The sequence below is a fragment of the Cuculus canorus genome, chromosome 6 (genome assembly GCF_017976375.1).
Source record: "Cuculus canorus isolate bCucCan1 chromosome 6, bCucCan1.pri, whole genome shotgun sequence".
NCBI lineage: Eukaryota > Metazoa > Chordata > Aves > Cuculiformes > Cuculidae > Cuculus > Cuculus canorus.
Genome location: NC_071406.1, coordinates 25,576,523 through 25,595,980, shown reverse-complemented (window position 1 = coordinate 25,595,980; position 19,458 = coordinate 25,576,523). Strand labels below are relative to the sequence as shown.

Below are 19,458 nucleotides of genomic sequence, written 5' to 3'. Positions count from 1 at the left end.
CCTGAAAAACATCTCATCAGCTGTGGAATGAGCATGGATTTGGTAAGAACTGCAGTATAACTCTATTTCCTGCAAAATATATATATATATATATGTATAATATATATATATTAAGCTACATTGAATTTTAAAAATTAAAAATTAAAAATTATGAATTAAAATGCAAATTGCACTGAAAGCATGAATAAGGAAATTCAATTTCTCTTGAACAGAGCAGGATTAGATCAAATAAGTATATTAATAATTTTAGACTTATATGCTGCAATTGTATTTTTAACTATGTCAGTAACTTTAGATATTCTTGTATATTTGCATATAAATGATTGTGAACAATGAAAAGTTTTTCAAGCTCGAGGCAATGCCAAAGCTCTAATTGGATTCAGTAATTAATTTCTTCTGTATGTAAGTGAATGAAGTTGGGTCCATGAAACTATTCAACCAGAAACTATAAGGTAAGGGAACAATTAGTAGGTGTCTGAAGAAATTTTACTGTACTGTGTACAGAAAAACTTCTGGGTACTTTGCTGAATACAGGTAATGTAGTAATTAGGTTAATAGAAACCTGTTTTTTTTCTATTTTGAATATTATATTCCAAGTTCTGGCAGCAGGTGTATCTTTAAATCACCTAGCTCAGACATAACTAGCAGTGGAGCCGCAGTAGTATGAATCACAGTCACTGCCACTTCCACTATAATCATCTGCCAAACTTTCTTGTATACCTTTAGAAACATTTCTAGGAATCTTTCTATGCCCATTAAGAACAGGGTTTGTTCATTTGCAGCAGTGCAATTCTTGTGCTCAAAGCCCTATAATTCTAAGTTCAGTTCGAAGCGTCTCTGTGGCAAGAAGTGGTGAGTTGCAATAGGATTGTTTTCAGATCTTTTTAGAGATGCACTGCATTAAAGGATTTACAGTGCAGATGGCAGAAATGCTTGGTCCTGATTTCAGTGAAGATACAACCTCAGTGAAAGTGGCAAAAACAAATTGGGAAGTAAATACTGCACTAGCACTGAGTTCGAGGGTACTGACACTGCACTGCACTGAATGAACGACTTAAATTTTACCTTAGGTGTTTCTTCAACCAGCTGCACTCAAACCCAGATACCATTGTATAGATTCACCTATTGTTGTACCATTTTCTCTGAAACAATACTGTTGCAAACTGGCAGCACTGTGGATAATCATGCTCAGATTGGTAAGGACAGGAGACATAATTGAACAAAACAATGGAGGGGTCAAAGGAACAAAGGATAGATGGCTTTTTCAGTAATAACTCTCTCTGAAGCCTCTGCTCCAGATTTTGAGATCCCTTCCAACCAAAACCACTCTATGAATATCTGTTTCTGTTCTCAACTGCCAAACGACTACTTCAAGAAACAGTCCCATGGCTTCCCTCTTCATTACAGCCACACTTTGCAGGCTGGAAATAAACTGGAGGTTTTCGGGTACTCCATCTCTCTGTAAGCCTCATGAAGTAGCTGGAATGCAAGGGGACAAGAATTTCATCCATGGTATCAGTTGTTAATACTGTGGGTTTTGTTTATCCCTTGCCTGCTGAAAGTAAGTAGCTACCCAGGAATGCAAGTACCCTCATCACTTTCCAGTCTTCTCACCAAATTTTAGAACAATCCAAATGATGAGAATTTTAACACTGCATAAAAGTGAGTTGGCATTTAGTAGGTAAATTCTGACACAAACTGACACTTCCTACTAAAAGATCATACAACTGAATCAAAATGGAGGTAATTTGTTGTAGAGCATGGACCTAAATTCCAGGTCTGTTTTAAAACAAACCTTAAGACATAACAGCCGTTTCCAGGTGTTGGGTGATAAATGACAGGAATGGAGAAAGACATAGTGTGTGCATGAAACCTTTGTTTGTTTTTTTTGTTTTTGCTTTCATGATTGTTTCATATGTCTTCTTTTATCAATAGTTAAATAATTGAAAACATTAATTAAATCTATAAACCTTATTTATTTTCTATTTTCATAGTTTTTTTTAAAAAAAATGTATCTCATTTCCTGATTCATGATTCTTATAGAATATTCTTTTTCTAAATATATAATAGTTGGTGTTGAATTTGGGTCTTGAGTGCTATCACTTTGAGTAGGTTGAGCTATTAGGAAAGAGTGAAAAATTTCTCTGTGTTGTAGAGAAGGAGAGTTTTAGGCATTTCATTTTATATTGTCACATGTAGTTAGAAAATATTGATTATTTTGATGAAACTGGACAAAGAACAAGCAGTGTGATATGGAAAATTAGTAATAAATTCCTCTCTTCTGTCTCTGAAAAGCTAGTCAAATTATCATTGATTGTGTCTTCATGGTAGCAAAACCATTGTTTTATACTGTGGTTTTATAGGGTGAGCCTTTCAAAATATTGTCTCGCTGTGTTTTCAAAATAGATTTTGAGAATACATAGCTCGGTCTGTTTTGGAAAAATATAAATGCCATATCCTACCTTCTGTGAAATGCAATGAATGACAACGTGAACAGCCAGTGTTAGAAATAAATGGGAAGATTAATATATATTTATTGAATGTACAGACTATTTGAAGAGCAGCATATTATAGTTATGTGTGCTCATTTACCTATTAAGAAATGGCTTCAATTAAAGATATTGTTCATTAGTATTCCCTGTGCAAAAGTTTAGAAACTAACTTAATGGTGTAAAGAGCGAGATGAGAACAAAATAGCACATGAGTTCAACTACCAATTCTACTGGAATCATCATGCCTATAGGTTGACTCTGAAGTCAATTAACACTGGAAATAAAACCCGAAAGCTTCACTGTTTTCAGTCAGCCATAATCTGTTTTCTAATGGAGGAAGGAATACTATGTATTACACTTCTGCTAATTTTCCAGTTTCTTGATAAATACCAGGGAAAATAACCCCAAACTTTTTGTAACTTTTAACTCAAAGCAATGACTGCTAGCATGTTAAATCTCCAGATTTTTTTTACTAGCTATCACTTAGCCTTAATGAGGCGTTTTTATTTTCAACAGAAAGATTTTCAACAGAATACTTAGAATTCTGACATCATTTTATGGAATATCTGTTTCGGATATCTCATAACTTCATTCTCCACTGAAACCCAATATTCTTTACAGGATTATTCCTCCAATAATAAGACATAGTCTCCTTTTGCTGAACTGCCAAAAGATGTCCGGAAGAAGTGTCATAATTAGGAAACCCAGCAAATAAAAAAAGTGGACACAATGAATGGAGTCATCACAGCAGAACGTTCTGTGTTCTTGTTTTTTGGCTTGCAACATTTGCTTTTTCAAATGAAGTCAAACTTACCTGCTGAAAACAAATGCTGGCCAGAAAGAAATAAGAAAATCTTTTTACATCAAAGTATTGGTAAATCATTTTCACCTATATCTAGCAGGCACTCTGAAGGATATCTACACTAACCTCATCCTACGCTGCCATTACAGGGAGCACACAAGATACGCATCCTTGTGTGTTTCATTCATTCATCTTCTATCATGATATTTCTTGTATTCTACATTTTGTCCTTAAAGCTTCCGCAAGACTTTCACAAGATCTTTTCTTTTAGGTGCTAGAAAACAAAACAAACTTCCTTTAGATTTGTTAACCAGGACTCATCCTACAAAGTTAGCACTTGGCAGTTGGTGCTTGGAGTTTAGCCTTTTTTTTGTTGAACAAATATCCAAGGCTTTGTTGGCTCTGAAGGGATTGTGCATATATTTGGGGAAACCTATTACATGGTCAATGTAATTTTTATGGCATTGACAGTATAAAAGTAATTGAGAATTAATGATGCAAAGGATAATAATGATAAGGATGCTGACTGCTGAACGTAGGACTACAAAACACCTGCAGCAATACTTAGTTACCTTGTCAGCTAGATAAATATTCTTGAATAAATGTTGATCCGAGTACTTTGGATTAGATTCCCAAGACCAGACAGTTTTCCTGATCTGATTCTTTTCTTGTTGTTTTACAATGGAGATGTGACTATTGTTCGCAACTGTTTTATATCAGCATAACAGCATCTACTTCATACAAATGACCTCATTTAAAGTCAAAGCATCATTTTAAATAAATTTTAGTTATATTTTTACTTAAATACACCATAGGTAGTATTTGGGGGATTTGAGCTTTTCTTCTTATATTATGAGGCAATCAGGATGGGTATGCAATAGAACAAAAAGAATTGGTTTTACAGGAGGATTAGAAAGCAGCAGTTCCCATTCCCGGTATTCCCAAAATAAAATGTAGTGTGATTTGTTCTCTGGAATACTGGCTTTTGTTCTGGTGCTGGTTTTGATGGGTTGGTCACCAAACAATAAGCAAGCATTCATGTTGTTGATAATGACTTTACTACATACTGTAGACAAACATGGGTTTGTTGGAGCTCCTCCTATGCCTATAATTTTGCCACTCTTTGTTTTCATAGTCGTCTGTAAAGTTAAGTCGAAATAATTTCATTCTATTTTTCTCAGAGAAAAAATAAAACTTCCATAGTTTATTATATTGTTCTCACAGCACTTATTTTGGAGAGAACTGATGAGCCTCTTCAGTTTAGGGTGTTATCTTTGTCTAGTATACAAGGACTAGGGAGGACTGGAGGTTGTGGTTCTGTGTTTAGAACAATAAAGCCTTCCACAAATTCCTCTTTTCAGTTGGATCTGTCAGGAAAATTTCAAGTTTTCAAGTTCTTTGGCCTTTATTAAAGTCTGTGTCCTGAGGATGAGTTATCCGATATTTTAATTTGCTTAATACAGATTTCTTTTCCAATTACACTTTCAGCTGATAGCACCAGTAATAGCAGCAGAAATTGGCACTTTATTAATGCATGCTCACAACAAAACTCAAGATGGGGGGGCAGGGAAGAAAAGAAGATAGAGCAAATGCTAATCAATTTTTCCAACACACTGAAGACTTCTAACACAAGCTGGAAATGGCTCGGCGGTTATCTTTCTAATGGTGAGATTAGTAAAGGGAGGGAAACACAGGAGAACAATTTTCTTTACAATAGAATATTGTAATTTGGTTGTCAGGTTGAGCAACGTAGTGAGGTGAACTTGAAATATTGGATAAGTTTGGTGTATTCCTGGAGAGTACGTGCATAGATTCGAGCTACTTGTCTGGATTGTGTTGAGGTCATTGGAAACTTATAAACCTTGTAAACTTTTAAAGCTTTTTATAATGGCATATGAAAGAAGATCCAAAATGTTAGTGCCTGCATTGCTATCATTTCCAGGAGGATCTGCATTTAAGGAAATGTAAACCTGTTTGTATCTAAATATTAGATACAGAATGATATGTTCTCTTAACACTCATTTTTAAATAGGATTTCCTAAAAATATTTTCTCTTAAGTGCAGATGAAAGTCAGAAGGTTACTATGAAACATGCGGGAACAACTACGCTCCTATCACTAGGAACTGGAAATAACACAAGTGTTCACTTATTAGTAGTTTATCAGATCCACTAAAAAAGTATTGTGATACTAGTATCAGTATAGTGGTTTGGATTCTCTTCACAGATTTCTTCATATCTTTTTTTCTTCTCAGGCTTTGGAAGACCAGGTATGGGAGGTGCTCCGTGAAGCAGACGAGGCTGCAGAGGAGAGAAATGAAAACATTCAGGTTTATGATGCCATGGCAGATACCCTTGGGGATGCATGGGATGCCCTCATCATTATGCTGGAGAAGCGACAGGGACTTCTGAAACTTACTTCGGTGTTCTTTGAACATGCTCTGGAGGTTTGTGTTTAAATGAAATTACTCTTAGTTTGAAACCTCCTACATCTTACAGGTACTCTGTCCACGGTAATTTTATTCTCGTACTTTCATTGCATTCCTAAAGGTTAAAGCAATTAAGAAAATAAAAATCTCCAAGTTTATCCTTCCTTTTCCACCTCCTGGACAGTTCAGGGTGAAACCAAACAACAAACCGGTGACTTTAAGAAATGTCTTGGTCATGATGACTCCAAAATTTGTACTTGACAGAAAAATGACAGTGAGAAATGGAACTGAACCAAAACCCTAAAGTATGTAATTCAGTGGCTAGGGGCGTTCTGCAGAATATTTTAATTCGTTATGTTTCAAATTATTTGTCGTTGAAAGAACTAAATTCTCAGCTGACTTCATGGCCGCTTACTGAAGATTGGCCACTAAAAGTTTTACACTGAAATATCCATACAGCTATTGTAATTATGCAAACTAAACAGTAGTCTAATTATAGTCAGAATCGGAGCTCAACTGTGAAATGTTGATACCTAATGGATTTCTTTTATAGAGTGCAGATTGAGAGGGAGAAAAATATGGGACAATAGAAAAGACAGAAAAAGCAAAGTGCTTGTCTGTTTTCTTCCTTAATTTCATAGTAGGTTTCAACATCTTTGCTTACAATGAAACACAAACTCTACTTGTTTCTTCATTCTTGAAATGAAGATAAGCTCTGGCTAAGATACAGAATGTGTGTCTCTACTTTCTCTGAGCTACTCATACATGGAATAGTACCTGCAAAGGCAGGAGCCAAATCAAGAATTCCAGTCTTAGTTTTTATAATCTCAGCAGCTTACCAAATCTGCTCCAGATCTCTCTGAAACACAGCATGTTTCAATATTTAAAATAACGAACCCATGGAAAAATGAGCTGTAAAGGAGTAACCTCACTGCAATCTTCATTACAGAGAGGCTGTTTCCCCACTATAATTAATTACTTTGTTTACTATAATATTAGTTAGCTTAAATTTGCTACCCATTTCTGCCTTCAAAAGATTGCTTTCAAAATTGTAACTTGGTCAGCTTTTTGCCCTTCAGTGTTTTCTTTCTTAAACACTTTAACATTAGAAAGAAGTTCTGTGAAGGAAACCTAAATTAAAGATTTCGTTCATGTTAAATGATTATACTGAAGGCTTTGGAATGAACAGATTCTTCCATAAGAATTTATTTTCAGTGGGTCTGAAGGCTGTGCGGGAAAGATGATTCGTGTGTTGTTAAATGTTAATGTTGTTAGAGAGTATGTCAACTGGGATTAGGGTAACCTCAGTCAATGAGAACTTCAAAAAAACCCAGAAGGTACATAGAAGCCACAAAGCATCTGTATCTAGCACTGACTAAAAATGGCTTTTTTCTAAGAATTCACAAATCTCATGAATATTTGTTTTAATATGCAGATTATCAAGGAATTCTGCAAAACAAAATTATACTGTTCTTCTTTCCACCCTTTGTTTTCTTAACGCAGTTTGCTGTTAAAATTGACCAAGTTGAAGATTTCCTGAAAAATGCACAAGAGTTTGACAATATTGACTCTTTGAGAGAACTTCTTCTGCATCAAGAGCACCATACAAAAGGTACCAATGGTATTCCCCTCCTGATAGTGTGTGTTTGTGCGCTGACTCTTTGAAGGGTGATTATAATCTTCCTGTGAATATCTAACAAAAAATTAAAATCTTAGAACAAATATGAAGATATTCTATTTGGAAAAAACATAACAGTGAAATAAGTCTTTATCAGGCTTCCTGAAAGATATGAAACTCCTGGTTTTAGCTAGATCTCTCATGGTTCCATCTTTGTTGCTGCAGAACAGCTAGTGGTAACCTTACATTCCAATTTCAGTTATGATTGGTGAGCAAGTTCTAAACCATCCTTCTGTTGCATCAGAAATTCATCAATGTTATTATAGCTGTCAATGAATTAACATTTTCATATAGAAAACTTTCCATTAGAAAATTTCCAACCAGCTCTAGTAACAATCAGCTGCAAAGTCCTACAGATTCTTGAGAGTGGCCAAGAGAGGTCTTCCCTCTACTTTCCTTTTCCTAGGGTTGGGGTTTGAAGTAGAAGTAGTGAAGTGAGGGTGGAAGCTAGGAGAGAGAGGTGGCAACTAGCCAGCTTCAGAATCTAGTGGTCTGTAGTAGTTCCCTGCATTTTTCTTCTGCCTTTGTGGAGCGGGGCTGTGTTTCACTTCCTCATTGGGTTCTCTGATCTATTCCAAGAGGTTCTGCAGCTGGGACTGTAACACTCTTGGGGGGAAAAAAAAAACCCGTGCTCTCTCCTCTTTCACCACAACTTTCCTGTACATATGTTTGCCCAGAAAAATTCCTCCATTCCTCCACTTATTTGTGTTTGTTTAAGTTTTCATGTGAAGCATCTTCTACCATTCTGCAGTACTCTTGATTCAAAAAGGGTGAAAAAAATTTCTCTAAACCAATCTTACTGTGCGGCTACTTCAGACATCTGTACAATTCCATACGGTTCTGTATTTTGTATAAGGCTTGAGACCCCATCTTTGTAATTTTAGCCAAATGTTGCTACGAGATTACTAATAGCTGGTAAGAAATAAAGTATAATTTATTATTCACTAGTGGAGCACTATCTGAAGTGCGTTTAGCTACTTTGAATGCGAGGTATTCTTCTCAGGAGGGTGAATAGGGAACTGAACTCAGTAACTCTAGTATGGGGTTTGGGACTTCCAATTTGATCTTCAAGGGAGCAAAGTGCTCATTGTATAGCAATTTTAAACTGATCTAGTAGTAATTTGTTGCTGAAACGAGATGCTATAACTGTAAGAATTAGATGAAATGGTTTGCCAGAGAAAGACTGCTTTGATGAGGATAAGCCTTTCCTCAGATGGAGAAAAGTGGTTGCAATTGATTGGTTATCTTAACCGTATCAGATTTTGAAAACTGCCATTGAGGTATTTGATAAAAACCAGAAGTATTTGTACTGCTTTCTGTGAGAAGGATGCTATTTACCTTCGTCAAAGAAAGACTGAAAATAAGACCATCACAATGGATTTGCTCTACCAGTATGTGTTGAAATGTTTATGATCAGAACAAAAAAGAAATTTTGAAACAAATGCATTTCAAATCAGCATGAAAAAGGTGGAAGTAAATGAATTATCCTTATTTATCAATTTTTATATGCATTCCATTTTGGACAGAACAAAATGAAAATTTGTGATTAATCCACCTTTCTGGAAGGTAAGAAGTAAAATGGACAGGCTTATTACAGTGAACTTGTGGAAACTAAACTCTCTCGTTAGCCCTTGGTGGCTGGAGAAGTGGAGGCATTCCGCTTCTGCACCTTCCCCAGGTACTCCACAGGAAAGCTGGAGATTTAGCATGCCTTACTGTGAGTTACTAGTACATGTACTCACCTGGGAAGATGAATTTTTCAGCTGCTTGCTGCCTGTAACTGGTTGCTTCAATAGCAGATACTTGCAAACATTTCTTTCTTATACTTTTCTTAATGCCTGCCTTGCCTATTATTTTGGCTTGGTTCCCCCTCTTCCTCATTCCATACCTAAAAATTTTCCCTTTCCATTTGAAACACTGACTGTTGTCTGTTCAATAGATTTTGAACTATGTGGCTTTAAGGAGCTGGAACAAAGACAGGCACATGATCGTTGAAGTGTACTAGTTAACTGAATTATAACTCTGAATGTATGTAGGTAGAGGCTATGTAAAGAAGATCTTCTGATATTCATAACTTATTTAGTCATTAATTTATAACAACCCGCAGCCAGGAGAACCTTTTCTTTCAGCTTCTGTAAGGGACATAAAGACATTGCTCGCATCACTAATGAAAAGCTACAGACGCTACTGACACATACTTGAAAGCAGGATTGGAAATTCCCCTTCAGTTTCCCTGAGGATTGGGAAACCATCAAAAAACTCAATTTGAGAAAACAATATCACTTCTGTGTTTTGTCTCAATGGCTCTCAATACATCGTGATATGTGTATATATTACATTATATTACACTATTATAGCATTATATTTACCATTATAGGTGCATATGTGTGCATGTATACTCCCTTATACCTTTGTATGTTTATATCACAGCTGTCCAAACTGAAATATCTCTGGATGTATAGTTTCTAATGTCTATATCCTATTCAAACAATTCATGACAATACATTATGCTCAAGTACGCAAATAAATAGGTAGTTTTAAAAATACTTGAATACTATTTGAAATATGCTGCTAGAATTACAAATTAAGTTGCTTTTTTTCCCTATGAAACTCTTATTTTTACAGAGCTTTTGGAAAAGTCATTTGCACTTTTGAACAAAAGCCAAGAGCTAACTGAATTCATAGAAGAATTCAAATGTGAGGGGCCAAATGCAAATCCAAAGCTGATTCAGGGAGCCCACAGCAGCTGCTTGAAAATTGACAATCTCCTTGAAATGCTACAAGACAGGAGACGTCAGTTGGATAGATTTCTCAAACATCAGCGTCAAGGACTGGAGCAAGTTTTGCAAATTTATTTGTGGCATCAGCAAGAGAACCAGGTAAGATGTAACAGTAATAAGGGAATTTACAGTAAAAGAAAACATTAGCAACTCTTTTATAGTAGGAGACTATTACTGAAAAAGAGCTTAAATATATTTCTTAGGACAATATCCCTGGGCCACTCTGGGACAATGCAATACATATACTTAGTTCTTTTCCCATAAAAGAATATTTTATTATTCCTTTTCTTTATAAAGGTGTACTTGACCATATAAAAATCACTAAAGCCCAGCCTTTAAACTGAGGTGCTGCATTTTTCTGTTAAAAGTGCACCCGTGGTCTCATTTTCCCCTAACTTGTTACATATAAAATTAGACAAGGATGCTTTATTGTGAAGATAAATGCATTGAGGATTAGGGAAGAGCTTAAGTAGTATCATTTTGAAGAGACTGAAATGTCTCCAAGATGAACCACGACAGATCTGCCTTGTCACAACAGTACTGTCACATACTGATGATAAAAATATTGTTTGAGATTTAAGGTAGTAAGTAAAACATTATCCACTCAAATATAGTGATAATTTTACTGAGAAAAAACTTGTTGATACTTAACAAAAGTCAGCTCATTGTTAATGCACTGCAGAAATTATTTAGCTCATTGTGCCGTTTGGAGTAAGTATGTCAAAATACAGCCTGCAGCCTGCTCCGGTTCAGACTGCTTCAGGAAAGGTCGGATTTAGTTTAAGGCGTGTAAATGTGTGTGGTTTAATACATAAGGAAGAAAAAGAGTGGCAAAAAAAGTTTTCCTAGTGGATATAACTTTTAGAAAGAAAATAGTGTTACTCAATTTCTGTTTTATGCTATATTTGTTCCCTCTCTCTGTAGTCTCACATGAGTGTCACGTTGTTCAAGAGGTTTGGTAGAGACCAGGACAATGGTATATGTGTGTGAGAGCTTTGAACTGGTGTGTGCAAGCACTTTTCTCCTGAAAATACTCTGGCCACCTCAGTGTATTGGGTGGTGTGCCCAGGCCTGGTGGCAGGCACTGTGGGTCTGGGCAGCTTCTGGGGCTGCTCTGAGCTGGACATACCCTGTTCCAGGTGGGTCTGCAAGGGCCCCACCACAGGGCACGCTCAGCCCCAGTGAGGTTGCTGGGGCGTCAGTTAAAGCTTGGTTAACGAAGGGTAAAACATGGCACTGATGTAATGGGGGAAAGAAAAAAGAGCAAGAAAAAATGATGCAAACATCAAGGTCAGTGAAGAAGGAGGAGGAGGAGGTTCTCAGGGTGCTAGAGCAGGTATTCCACTGCAGCCTGGGAAGAGGACCACATCAAAGCAGATATCTACGCTGCAGCTCATGGTGAGGTCCACACTGGAGGATTTGGATATTCCGAGAACAAACCGTAGCCATAGAGAAGCCATGCTGGAGCAGGGTGTCCTGACAGGAACTGCAGCCACTGGAGGACCTGTGCCAAACTAGGGGAAAGGTGTGGGGAGGAAGCAGTGACAGAAACTGTTATGAACCCTCCCGTTCCCTTGTGGCACTCGGTAAGACAGAGGAAGTAGAGAAGTTGGGAATGAAGGAGTGAAATTCATAGAATCATAGGATGGTTTGGGTTGGAAGGGAATTTAGATATCATCCAGTTCCAACCCCTCTGCCATGGGCAGGGACACCTTCCACTCGGTCAGGTTCTTCAAAGTCCCGTTGAACCTGGCCTCAACCACTTCCAAGGATGAGACAGCCACAACCTCTTTGGGCAACCTGCTCCAGTGCTTCACCACCCTCACAGTAAAAAATTTCTTCCTAATATCTTGTCTAAATCTACCTGTTTCAGCTTAAAATCATTACTCCTTGTCCTATCACTACACTCTCTGATAAAAAGCACTTCCCTGTCTTTCCTGTATACCCTGCTTAAGTATTTGAAGGCTGCTATAAGGTCTCCCCAGAGCCTTCTCTTCTAGAGGGTAAACAAGCCTGACTTCTAGCCTTTCCTCTTAAGTGAGGTGCTCCAGCCTTCTGACCATCTTCATGGCCCTCCTATGGACTTGCTCTATCAGATCAGTGATGTCCCTGTGCTGAGGACTCCAGAACTATAGTTGTGATTTTTCAGACTGAAAAGGTTGGAGGAAGTCTTCTAGGTACTAAACTCATTCTCACTATTATTTTAAAATGCATATCTTTATTCAGGAATTCTTGCTGTGTGTTGTTTACATGGAAAGTGAGAGGTACCCACTGTGAATCAAGCAGAAATTAATTCAAGGCATTCTGTGCAATTTAGGTGATATGCTTGTATGCTGCATATGTTTGCTGCGTACACTTGCTGAAGTAAGTCTAGTAAAATGTAATAACTCTTTCTTTTAAAGCTACTAAATATTATTTTACTAACTCAATAGCTTAACAGAGTTTTTCAAGCAGGGATGGAGAGGTTCTGTTAGACCATAAGGCCCATTTAGTCTTATTGGTTTTCTATATTCTTGCAAAAATACTCATATTTATAGTCTTTTACTATATGCAAAGAAATGTTAAGTTAATGTGATTCTAGGGAAAATGCTCAATATCTTTACTGTGCCGTAAAACATGCATTTATTCTGTGTGTGACTATAACTTTGACTTTTCTTTTACTGTGTTAATATATATGTTTTGGTCATACTTGATGACTACATTTTGGTCTATTTGTTACATTTTTGACCACAAAACCTTCCTTCTGCATTTACCAGCATTTAAATAATACAAATGCTAACATTTGAATAAAAGTATGAAAAACGGAAGGAGTGAAAATTAGGCCTTCTTTTGTAGATGAAACTGCCTCGTACATACTTTAAAAGATGAACAGCTTCTCAAATTTTTCACTGGCTGAATCATTTCTATTATTTATTTAGGTAACATCTTGGTACAAGAAAAACATCAGAGATTATTTTCACAAGAAAGATTTAGGCTCATCTCTGCTGGAAAATGAAGAGTTACTTCGAGAGCTTGAAGCAATGGAAGTCAAAGTGAAAGTAAGAGATATGGTTATTGATGAAGCAGCTTTAAAAATTAGAAGCAGGTGTGAACTTAGGCACTTAATAAGCTCATATAGGAGAAGATACTTGATATGTGTACATAAGATAGATATTTCAATATGTCTAAATGAGAATTCTTTTTCATGTTACTTCTTTTAATGCAGGCCTTCATGTTTCTCAATGTTTTTCTTGTTTAAAACTTTAAAAGCTATAGATAAGATAAAAGAATAATGCTTGCTGTTGTTTAGTAGGATTTTCAATTTAGACATCAAGTTCCAGACTGGTAGTTTACTTATTAAACCATGTTGTAAAAAATAATAGAAACCCCTCCAATTTTAATAGAATATTACCAAAGTTTCATGTTCATAAAGGATAAAAAGCTGGCCACGTCTATCATAATTCATTGTCATTGAACAGCGTACATGATTGGAAGAGGTATTTGCCCATTTATTTCTTGGGAATAAAAGTAATTGTGTGCACTATTTTCATTGTGAATATCAGTTTTCTAGATAAATACGTTAAAATCACTCATGAAAGCAAGATCAGATTAAAGACAATGTTGACATAGTAAAAAATAAAAGGATATTTGTATGATGCAAATTGTATATATTTGGAACCTTTTGTTAAGTACCTTAATTTTGCTGTCATCAGGTAACAGCTATTGCTGGGTCAGCATCATTCCTCGCTGTATCATTTTGAAGCAATTGTATTTTGATAACCTGTAGCACAGATGACTAAGCACGCCTTTTTCAGCAGAAACCCATTCCAATAGAAAGAAATATATTGATAGCAACTAATGGTTTTATGATTGTTCATGGTTATGTTTCCTTGTAGGCTTTGTAGTTAATTGTCATGTTTGCCTGTTTGCATAATCTACAGTTAACTGCTTCTAGGTTGTCAGGTAAACAGAATGCAATAATATTCCTAATGCTTCTCCAAGCAGCGTGTCAGAAATCACATTTTCTTCATCTAAGGAAGATGAGTATGAATAGCTAAATTCTGCTGCAAAGCCTGAATAGGCTTTAGGCACAAGAAAAGCAGAAGATAAACTGTAAATGAGTAAAGCTGTGGGATGTTTCTAGAGAAACAGGGCCCCATGAAAATGTTTGAGGTGCCCTGAAGTATTGCTGAGTTTTAGAACTAGCCAAATGGTCATTAATCTTCCTCATGTTTGATGTTGAAAGACTGTTCCTGTAATTTGTGGTCTGAATTAGAAATGATACTGTGAATGCAGAAGGGAGAACAACGTGCATTTTCATTTCGCATGATAATAAGCCCTTTTCATGTCTGAGCATCCAGAAACTAACTTACAAGGTAAACGTTTATTATTACAGTTTCACGTAACAATTTTTCTCCCATCTATTATGTAATAGATCATTCATATCATCTTCCTGAATTACTTTTTTTTAATTATTCTTAAGATCATTTAAAAGTGTTTACAGTAAAAGTTTTTGTTACACATGCATGTGAATTATGATTTAGAATATCTCACCTTTAGCCTTCTGCTGTTCTTACCAGCAGCATGTTCTAGCAGAGGGAGGTTAATTTCCTGAAGTGAATGTTACTTGACATATTTATTCATTGACATTAGAATTCAGATAAAGTATACTAATAAAATATGTATTCCAGTCAATATTTGTTATACAGTGGGGATTAATACTATATGTCATCACTTCACAAAATAGTGTTTTACCCGCGTGACTGGAATACACTGAAAACCAAACAACCTAGAAATCAACTTGGCATCTTTGATGACAGACTAAGCAATGCCAGCCTTATAAGATGTTATCCACTTTATTCTGAAAATTTTTGAGTAGAGATGAAGTTTATGTTTTCAAATAGAAATGTCACTAACCGCATTAGTGATCTGAAATTCCTCCACCTCCATTTTATTTAGCAATTTTTTTATTACACCTGATTATTTAATGTTTAATCAAGAGAAAAGCAGATACCAATTTTTACCGTGTACATATTGGAAGCAATTAAATTTGCTATTGGAATTACCTTCCCTTCAGGAATTCCTTTAGATTAGTTCCCCCATGCCAGAATGGAAGGTTTGTGAAAAATTCAGGAGCATTAAACTGCTTTATTTACCTTGCTGCAAAAATAAAGGTAGATTTTGGCTGATGTCTTTGTCATACTGTCTGAATAGCCAAGAAAGCTTCTAATGGTACTCTGTTAAAAGTAATAAGGACATCGATAAAGTAGTAATTAATTACTTTGGGATTTCTGTTAGGATCTGAAGTGGCACAAATGAATCTTTTCAAGTAATTTTCCATATGTGTACTGTAGCTTTGACTGTATGGTGAAAAGTTTCTTTGTAATAGACATACAGAGCAAGTTAACTGTTCTCATTAGGAGTAAAATAGTGGCATTTGAACTGTTTTACACAAAGAAAATATACATTTATTTACATATATCGCTGCATTTGGATGAGCGGGACGAACAATTTGCTTAAATTGTTCTACAGCTGGCCTAGGAAGGGTTTACGGGATTAACATCTTATTCATGTGACTGGGCTGAGAGAAGAAAGGGTAATGGTTTACTACATACTCAAGCTGATATCTTATCTAGAGCCTCAGCTTCCTAAGAGGAGAAGCCACTGAAAACTTTGTCACTATCTTCTACAATAATCCAGATTAAAGATAAAACCAAGGATTCTGAAGCCTTCAACCCTCCCAAACATAAAATGGACACACACACACACACACACTGCCAAGATTTGAGAGTAGAGGAGATGGAGATTTAAGAAATCATGTTTGGATGGGGATATCTGCTGGCACTGACTAAGTGTTTGCTATTACATTTCAGTGTGTATTGGAGGTGCTTGGCATGGTAAAATAGAACAGCTGGCACGGCTTTGTGGCCTAATAATACTAGAGAGGAATAAAAGCAGTATTCAAAATTGTTTGAATTCTGTCTAGTTTCTTCCACTTTTCAGGACTGAACAGTGGTGGAATCAGTCCTCTTAATAAGGTTTAGTAGCAAGATTGGGTATACTTCTCTGTTTATAGAGCAGCGTGCGTGTTGGGTCTGGAGTAGCCATGCCAGATAACAACATGCTTTAATGAGATTTCAGGACTGCTTTTAATGACCAAATTAAGTACCACTACAGGTTAGTAGTATGAATTGCTATATTTGTTGCCATAAACATAAGATCAAGAACATTGTATTTAGATGCTTTTTATCCCTGATCTCACAGCTAAGGCTTAGATACATGGAAAAGTTATTTAACAGTTAAATATTTGTCTGGAGCTCTCCTCTCTCTGGCCTTCCTGGGTGGCCATGCTCCTTTATCATTCTCTGCATGGCTATCCAGCACTTCTTGCCTGTTTTTCTGAGACTGCATTCTATAGAGGAGTTTGACAAGTATCACATCTCATCTGTATAGCAGATCTTTTAATACACTCCCGTATTTCAATAGCTGGAACAAAGCATGTAGAGAAAAGAATTTTTCTTTATGGGCAAATATATTTTCACCTAAACATTCATCTTTTGCATGTGGCAGATGCAAATGACATTCTTCTTTCAGGTTCTTCTCACTGTCTGATTTTCCTGTGCCATCTTGCTGCCTTGGGAGACTATTACTTTTCTATGTACTATTTTTTTGTTAATAATTTGTGGGGCTGTTGCATTGTTTGTTTGCGGTTTTTGGTAGGTCCCTCTCTGTCCTGGCATTATCTTTTAACATCTCTCAACAATTTCCTGGGAGGTGACTAACTTAAAATTACTTTTTCCTCTTTCTGTCTGTTTATTCTAACAGCTAACTGCTAAATACACTGCTAATAACCATCCACTGAACGTTCCAAAAGAGAGATCATCTGGTAATTCTCATAGTAGGTTACAATCCTTTGCAGTTTTATTAGCGCACACTGTTTTATTTGTAATTTTAGTGAATGATATGATTATATTGGTAGTTAGTCATACTGCAGTGTATTTATTGAAGGTAAAACCATTTTAGATATTCACAGGTGATAAATTATCAATGCACTAATGCAATCAATGAATAAGTAATAGGCAGAAGTTGGGCTCAGAAGTTCAATTCTGAACATTTTTGCAGTATGAGAGAAGGGGCTAATTTATCTTATATTCTGAAAAATACATATTTTTATACTTCATTGGCTTGTGGTTTAAATGTTAATGTATCTACTCTATGGATCATGATCTGAAGTCAAATAGCTGTGTTTCAAGGTTTTCTCAGCTTAACTCTATAATATTCCAGTGAAGATGGTTTTACACAACTTCTTAGGTTTCAATCCAGTGTTAAAATTTTTTAAGTAAGAAATGTTTATTTTATAGACCAAAAAATGCCAATTTATCCCACAAAAAGTTCTTTTTAATAATGAAATAAATTTGTAGGTAGTTCTACTTTCCGCACCCCCCCCAAGCTTGTGCTGGATTATTTTGAAGACAGAAAGTTCAAAACTTTAATTTAAAGCCACAATAATTTTACTTCATCAGTTTTAACACTCTTGAAAAATACCTGATTTTCCAAGTAACCTAGAAAGAATTTATTTTCCTTGCCAAATAGAGCAGTGAAAGCAAGTATTTAAAAGACTACTGTGAGGAGAAGCATGAATTTTGACATGAGTTAAGCAGACACATTGAGTACAGGCACATACAAAGTAAGGTGTCTTTAATAGGTGTGGGGAATTCAAAAGCATTTCTTGAAAGATTGAAAAGTCAAAGTAATACCAGGCTTTGTGTTTTTCAGGGGAAATTTATAACAAAATATTTTAGTGCTCTCTGACAGATTTTTATGAATTTAACATGTGGGAGGCTGAAGGGCAGAAAAAATAAAGATTTTTCCACTGAATTTGACAGTCCTGTTGGCGGAAACTATAGGCTTTTTACGTGTAGAAACATTTCCTTATAATAGAAATCTGAAAATGAAAATGTCACTAGCTGTCTTATAGAAAATGGAACCAATTTTGAGTAATGATCAAATAGGATAGCAGATGAATCTAATGATATTTAATACCCAGAGAGTCTGAAAGGCTGTAATGTTCATGGAATATTGTAAAGTATAGAATATTATAATAAACTGGTTTTTTGAGCTTGTGCAAAATGTTGGAGAAGAAGCTTGCCTCAGTAGAAATGAAGTTTAAACTGTGCTTTAAGATCACCTAAAACCTGATATAGGTCACCCTGTACCAAGCAGATTTATGAATTTTATTGCTGTGAAATCCTGCAGGAAATAATTTCACAACAAGTTGAGTAATTTTCTTTATAGTTAATCTTGCCTCTTATAATTATAATTTGCACATTGCAATACACTGAAACAATTCAGAACTTTCTTCTATATCTGCTTCTGAGCTAACTATAGACAACTTCCTTTACTGCTATGTTAAAATATGCATTTTCATTCTTGCATAAAATATTATTTTCAATTATTATACAAGTAGCATATAATAACAAAATGAGGATGCACGTATTCAACTGCACTTTCTTTGCCTTTTTTTGGTTAATTATTAATAGTGCCAGTTAAAAGCTCCCAACTGCAGCGTTGTTTTTTGATTCTCATTAACATTAATATGCTTAAACGTAAGTGACATTTTGATTAGAATCTGATCATGGAATGCATTTGATTCCAGTCATTCTAGCTGCAAGTATTGGAAGATGATGACATTTTAGTGCTGATACAATTGGATGTCATTGATCCCAACCTTATTCATAAATATGCCAATTAAGTTGTGTGTATGGAGAGATCTCCTTATCATTTTTGTCCAAAATAAATTCTGCAGGTAAAAAGGAACAAGCACAGCACAACAGACTAATCCCCATTCTTGCTGAATATTACTTATCACAGAGAGACAAAACCAGGTATTTATGAAAGGGGAATAGTTTGTTAAATAATATAGTGCAGGGTTTCACTTAATTAAATTTAATTAAAATATCAGTTGTCATACCAATGGACAGTGCCAGAAAAGGAATGCACTGAACTACACAGACCAAAATAGGTCTACTCACGCATAAAGTATGTCAAAGAAGAATAAAGCACTATGGTGTGGGACACAGGGAATTAGAGTTGCTACTGCTTGTGAAAGATCTGTGAATAACCAGATTATGTCTTTTGGGAGAACTTGCAAACCAACATCTTCCATTAGCAATAACAACACACTTGAGACTCAAGTTCTTTATGCATGCTGAAAATAAAAGAACCAACCCTGTAATCTTATTGTGGTATATGCATACTTCATAATGTTTTCATGAAAAAAAACTATCTTATTTTTTAAAA

At 35.7% G+C, this 19,458-nt stretch overlaps 1 protein-coding gene across 5 annotated transcripts in view; it reads left to right on the top strand.

The window, feature by feature from the left end:
• Positions 1-19,458, top strand: part of CCDC141 (coiled-coil domain containing 141) — an 83,004-nt gene that overhangs the window by 13,723 nt on the left and 49,823 nt on the right. For all 5 annotated transcript variants that reach the window (XR_008450394.1, XM_054070088.1, XM_054070085.1 and 2 more), the window contains 4 exons: positions 5,548-5,739; positions 7,225-7,333; positions 10,025-10,278; positions 13,098-13,217. Coding sequence is in view for 4 of the 5 variants with exons in the window: in XM_054070088.1 (XP_053926063.1) it covers positions 5,548-5,739; positions 7,225-7,333; positions 10,025-10,278; positions 13,098-13,217 (675 nt within the window). In the remaining variant the exon portion in view is untranslated. The remainder of the gene's footprint in view (positions 1-5,547; positions 5,740-7,224; positions 7,334-10,024; positions 10,279-13,097; positions 13,218-19,458) is intronic.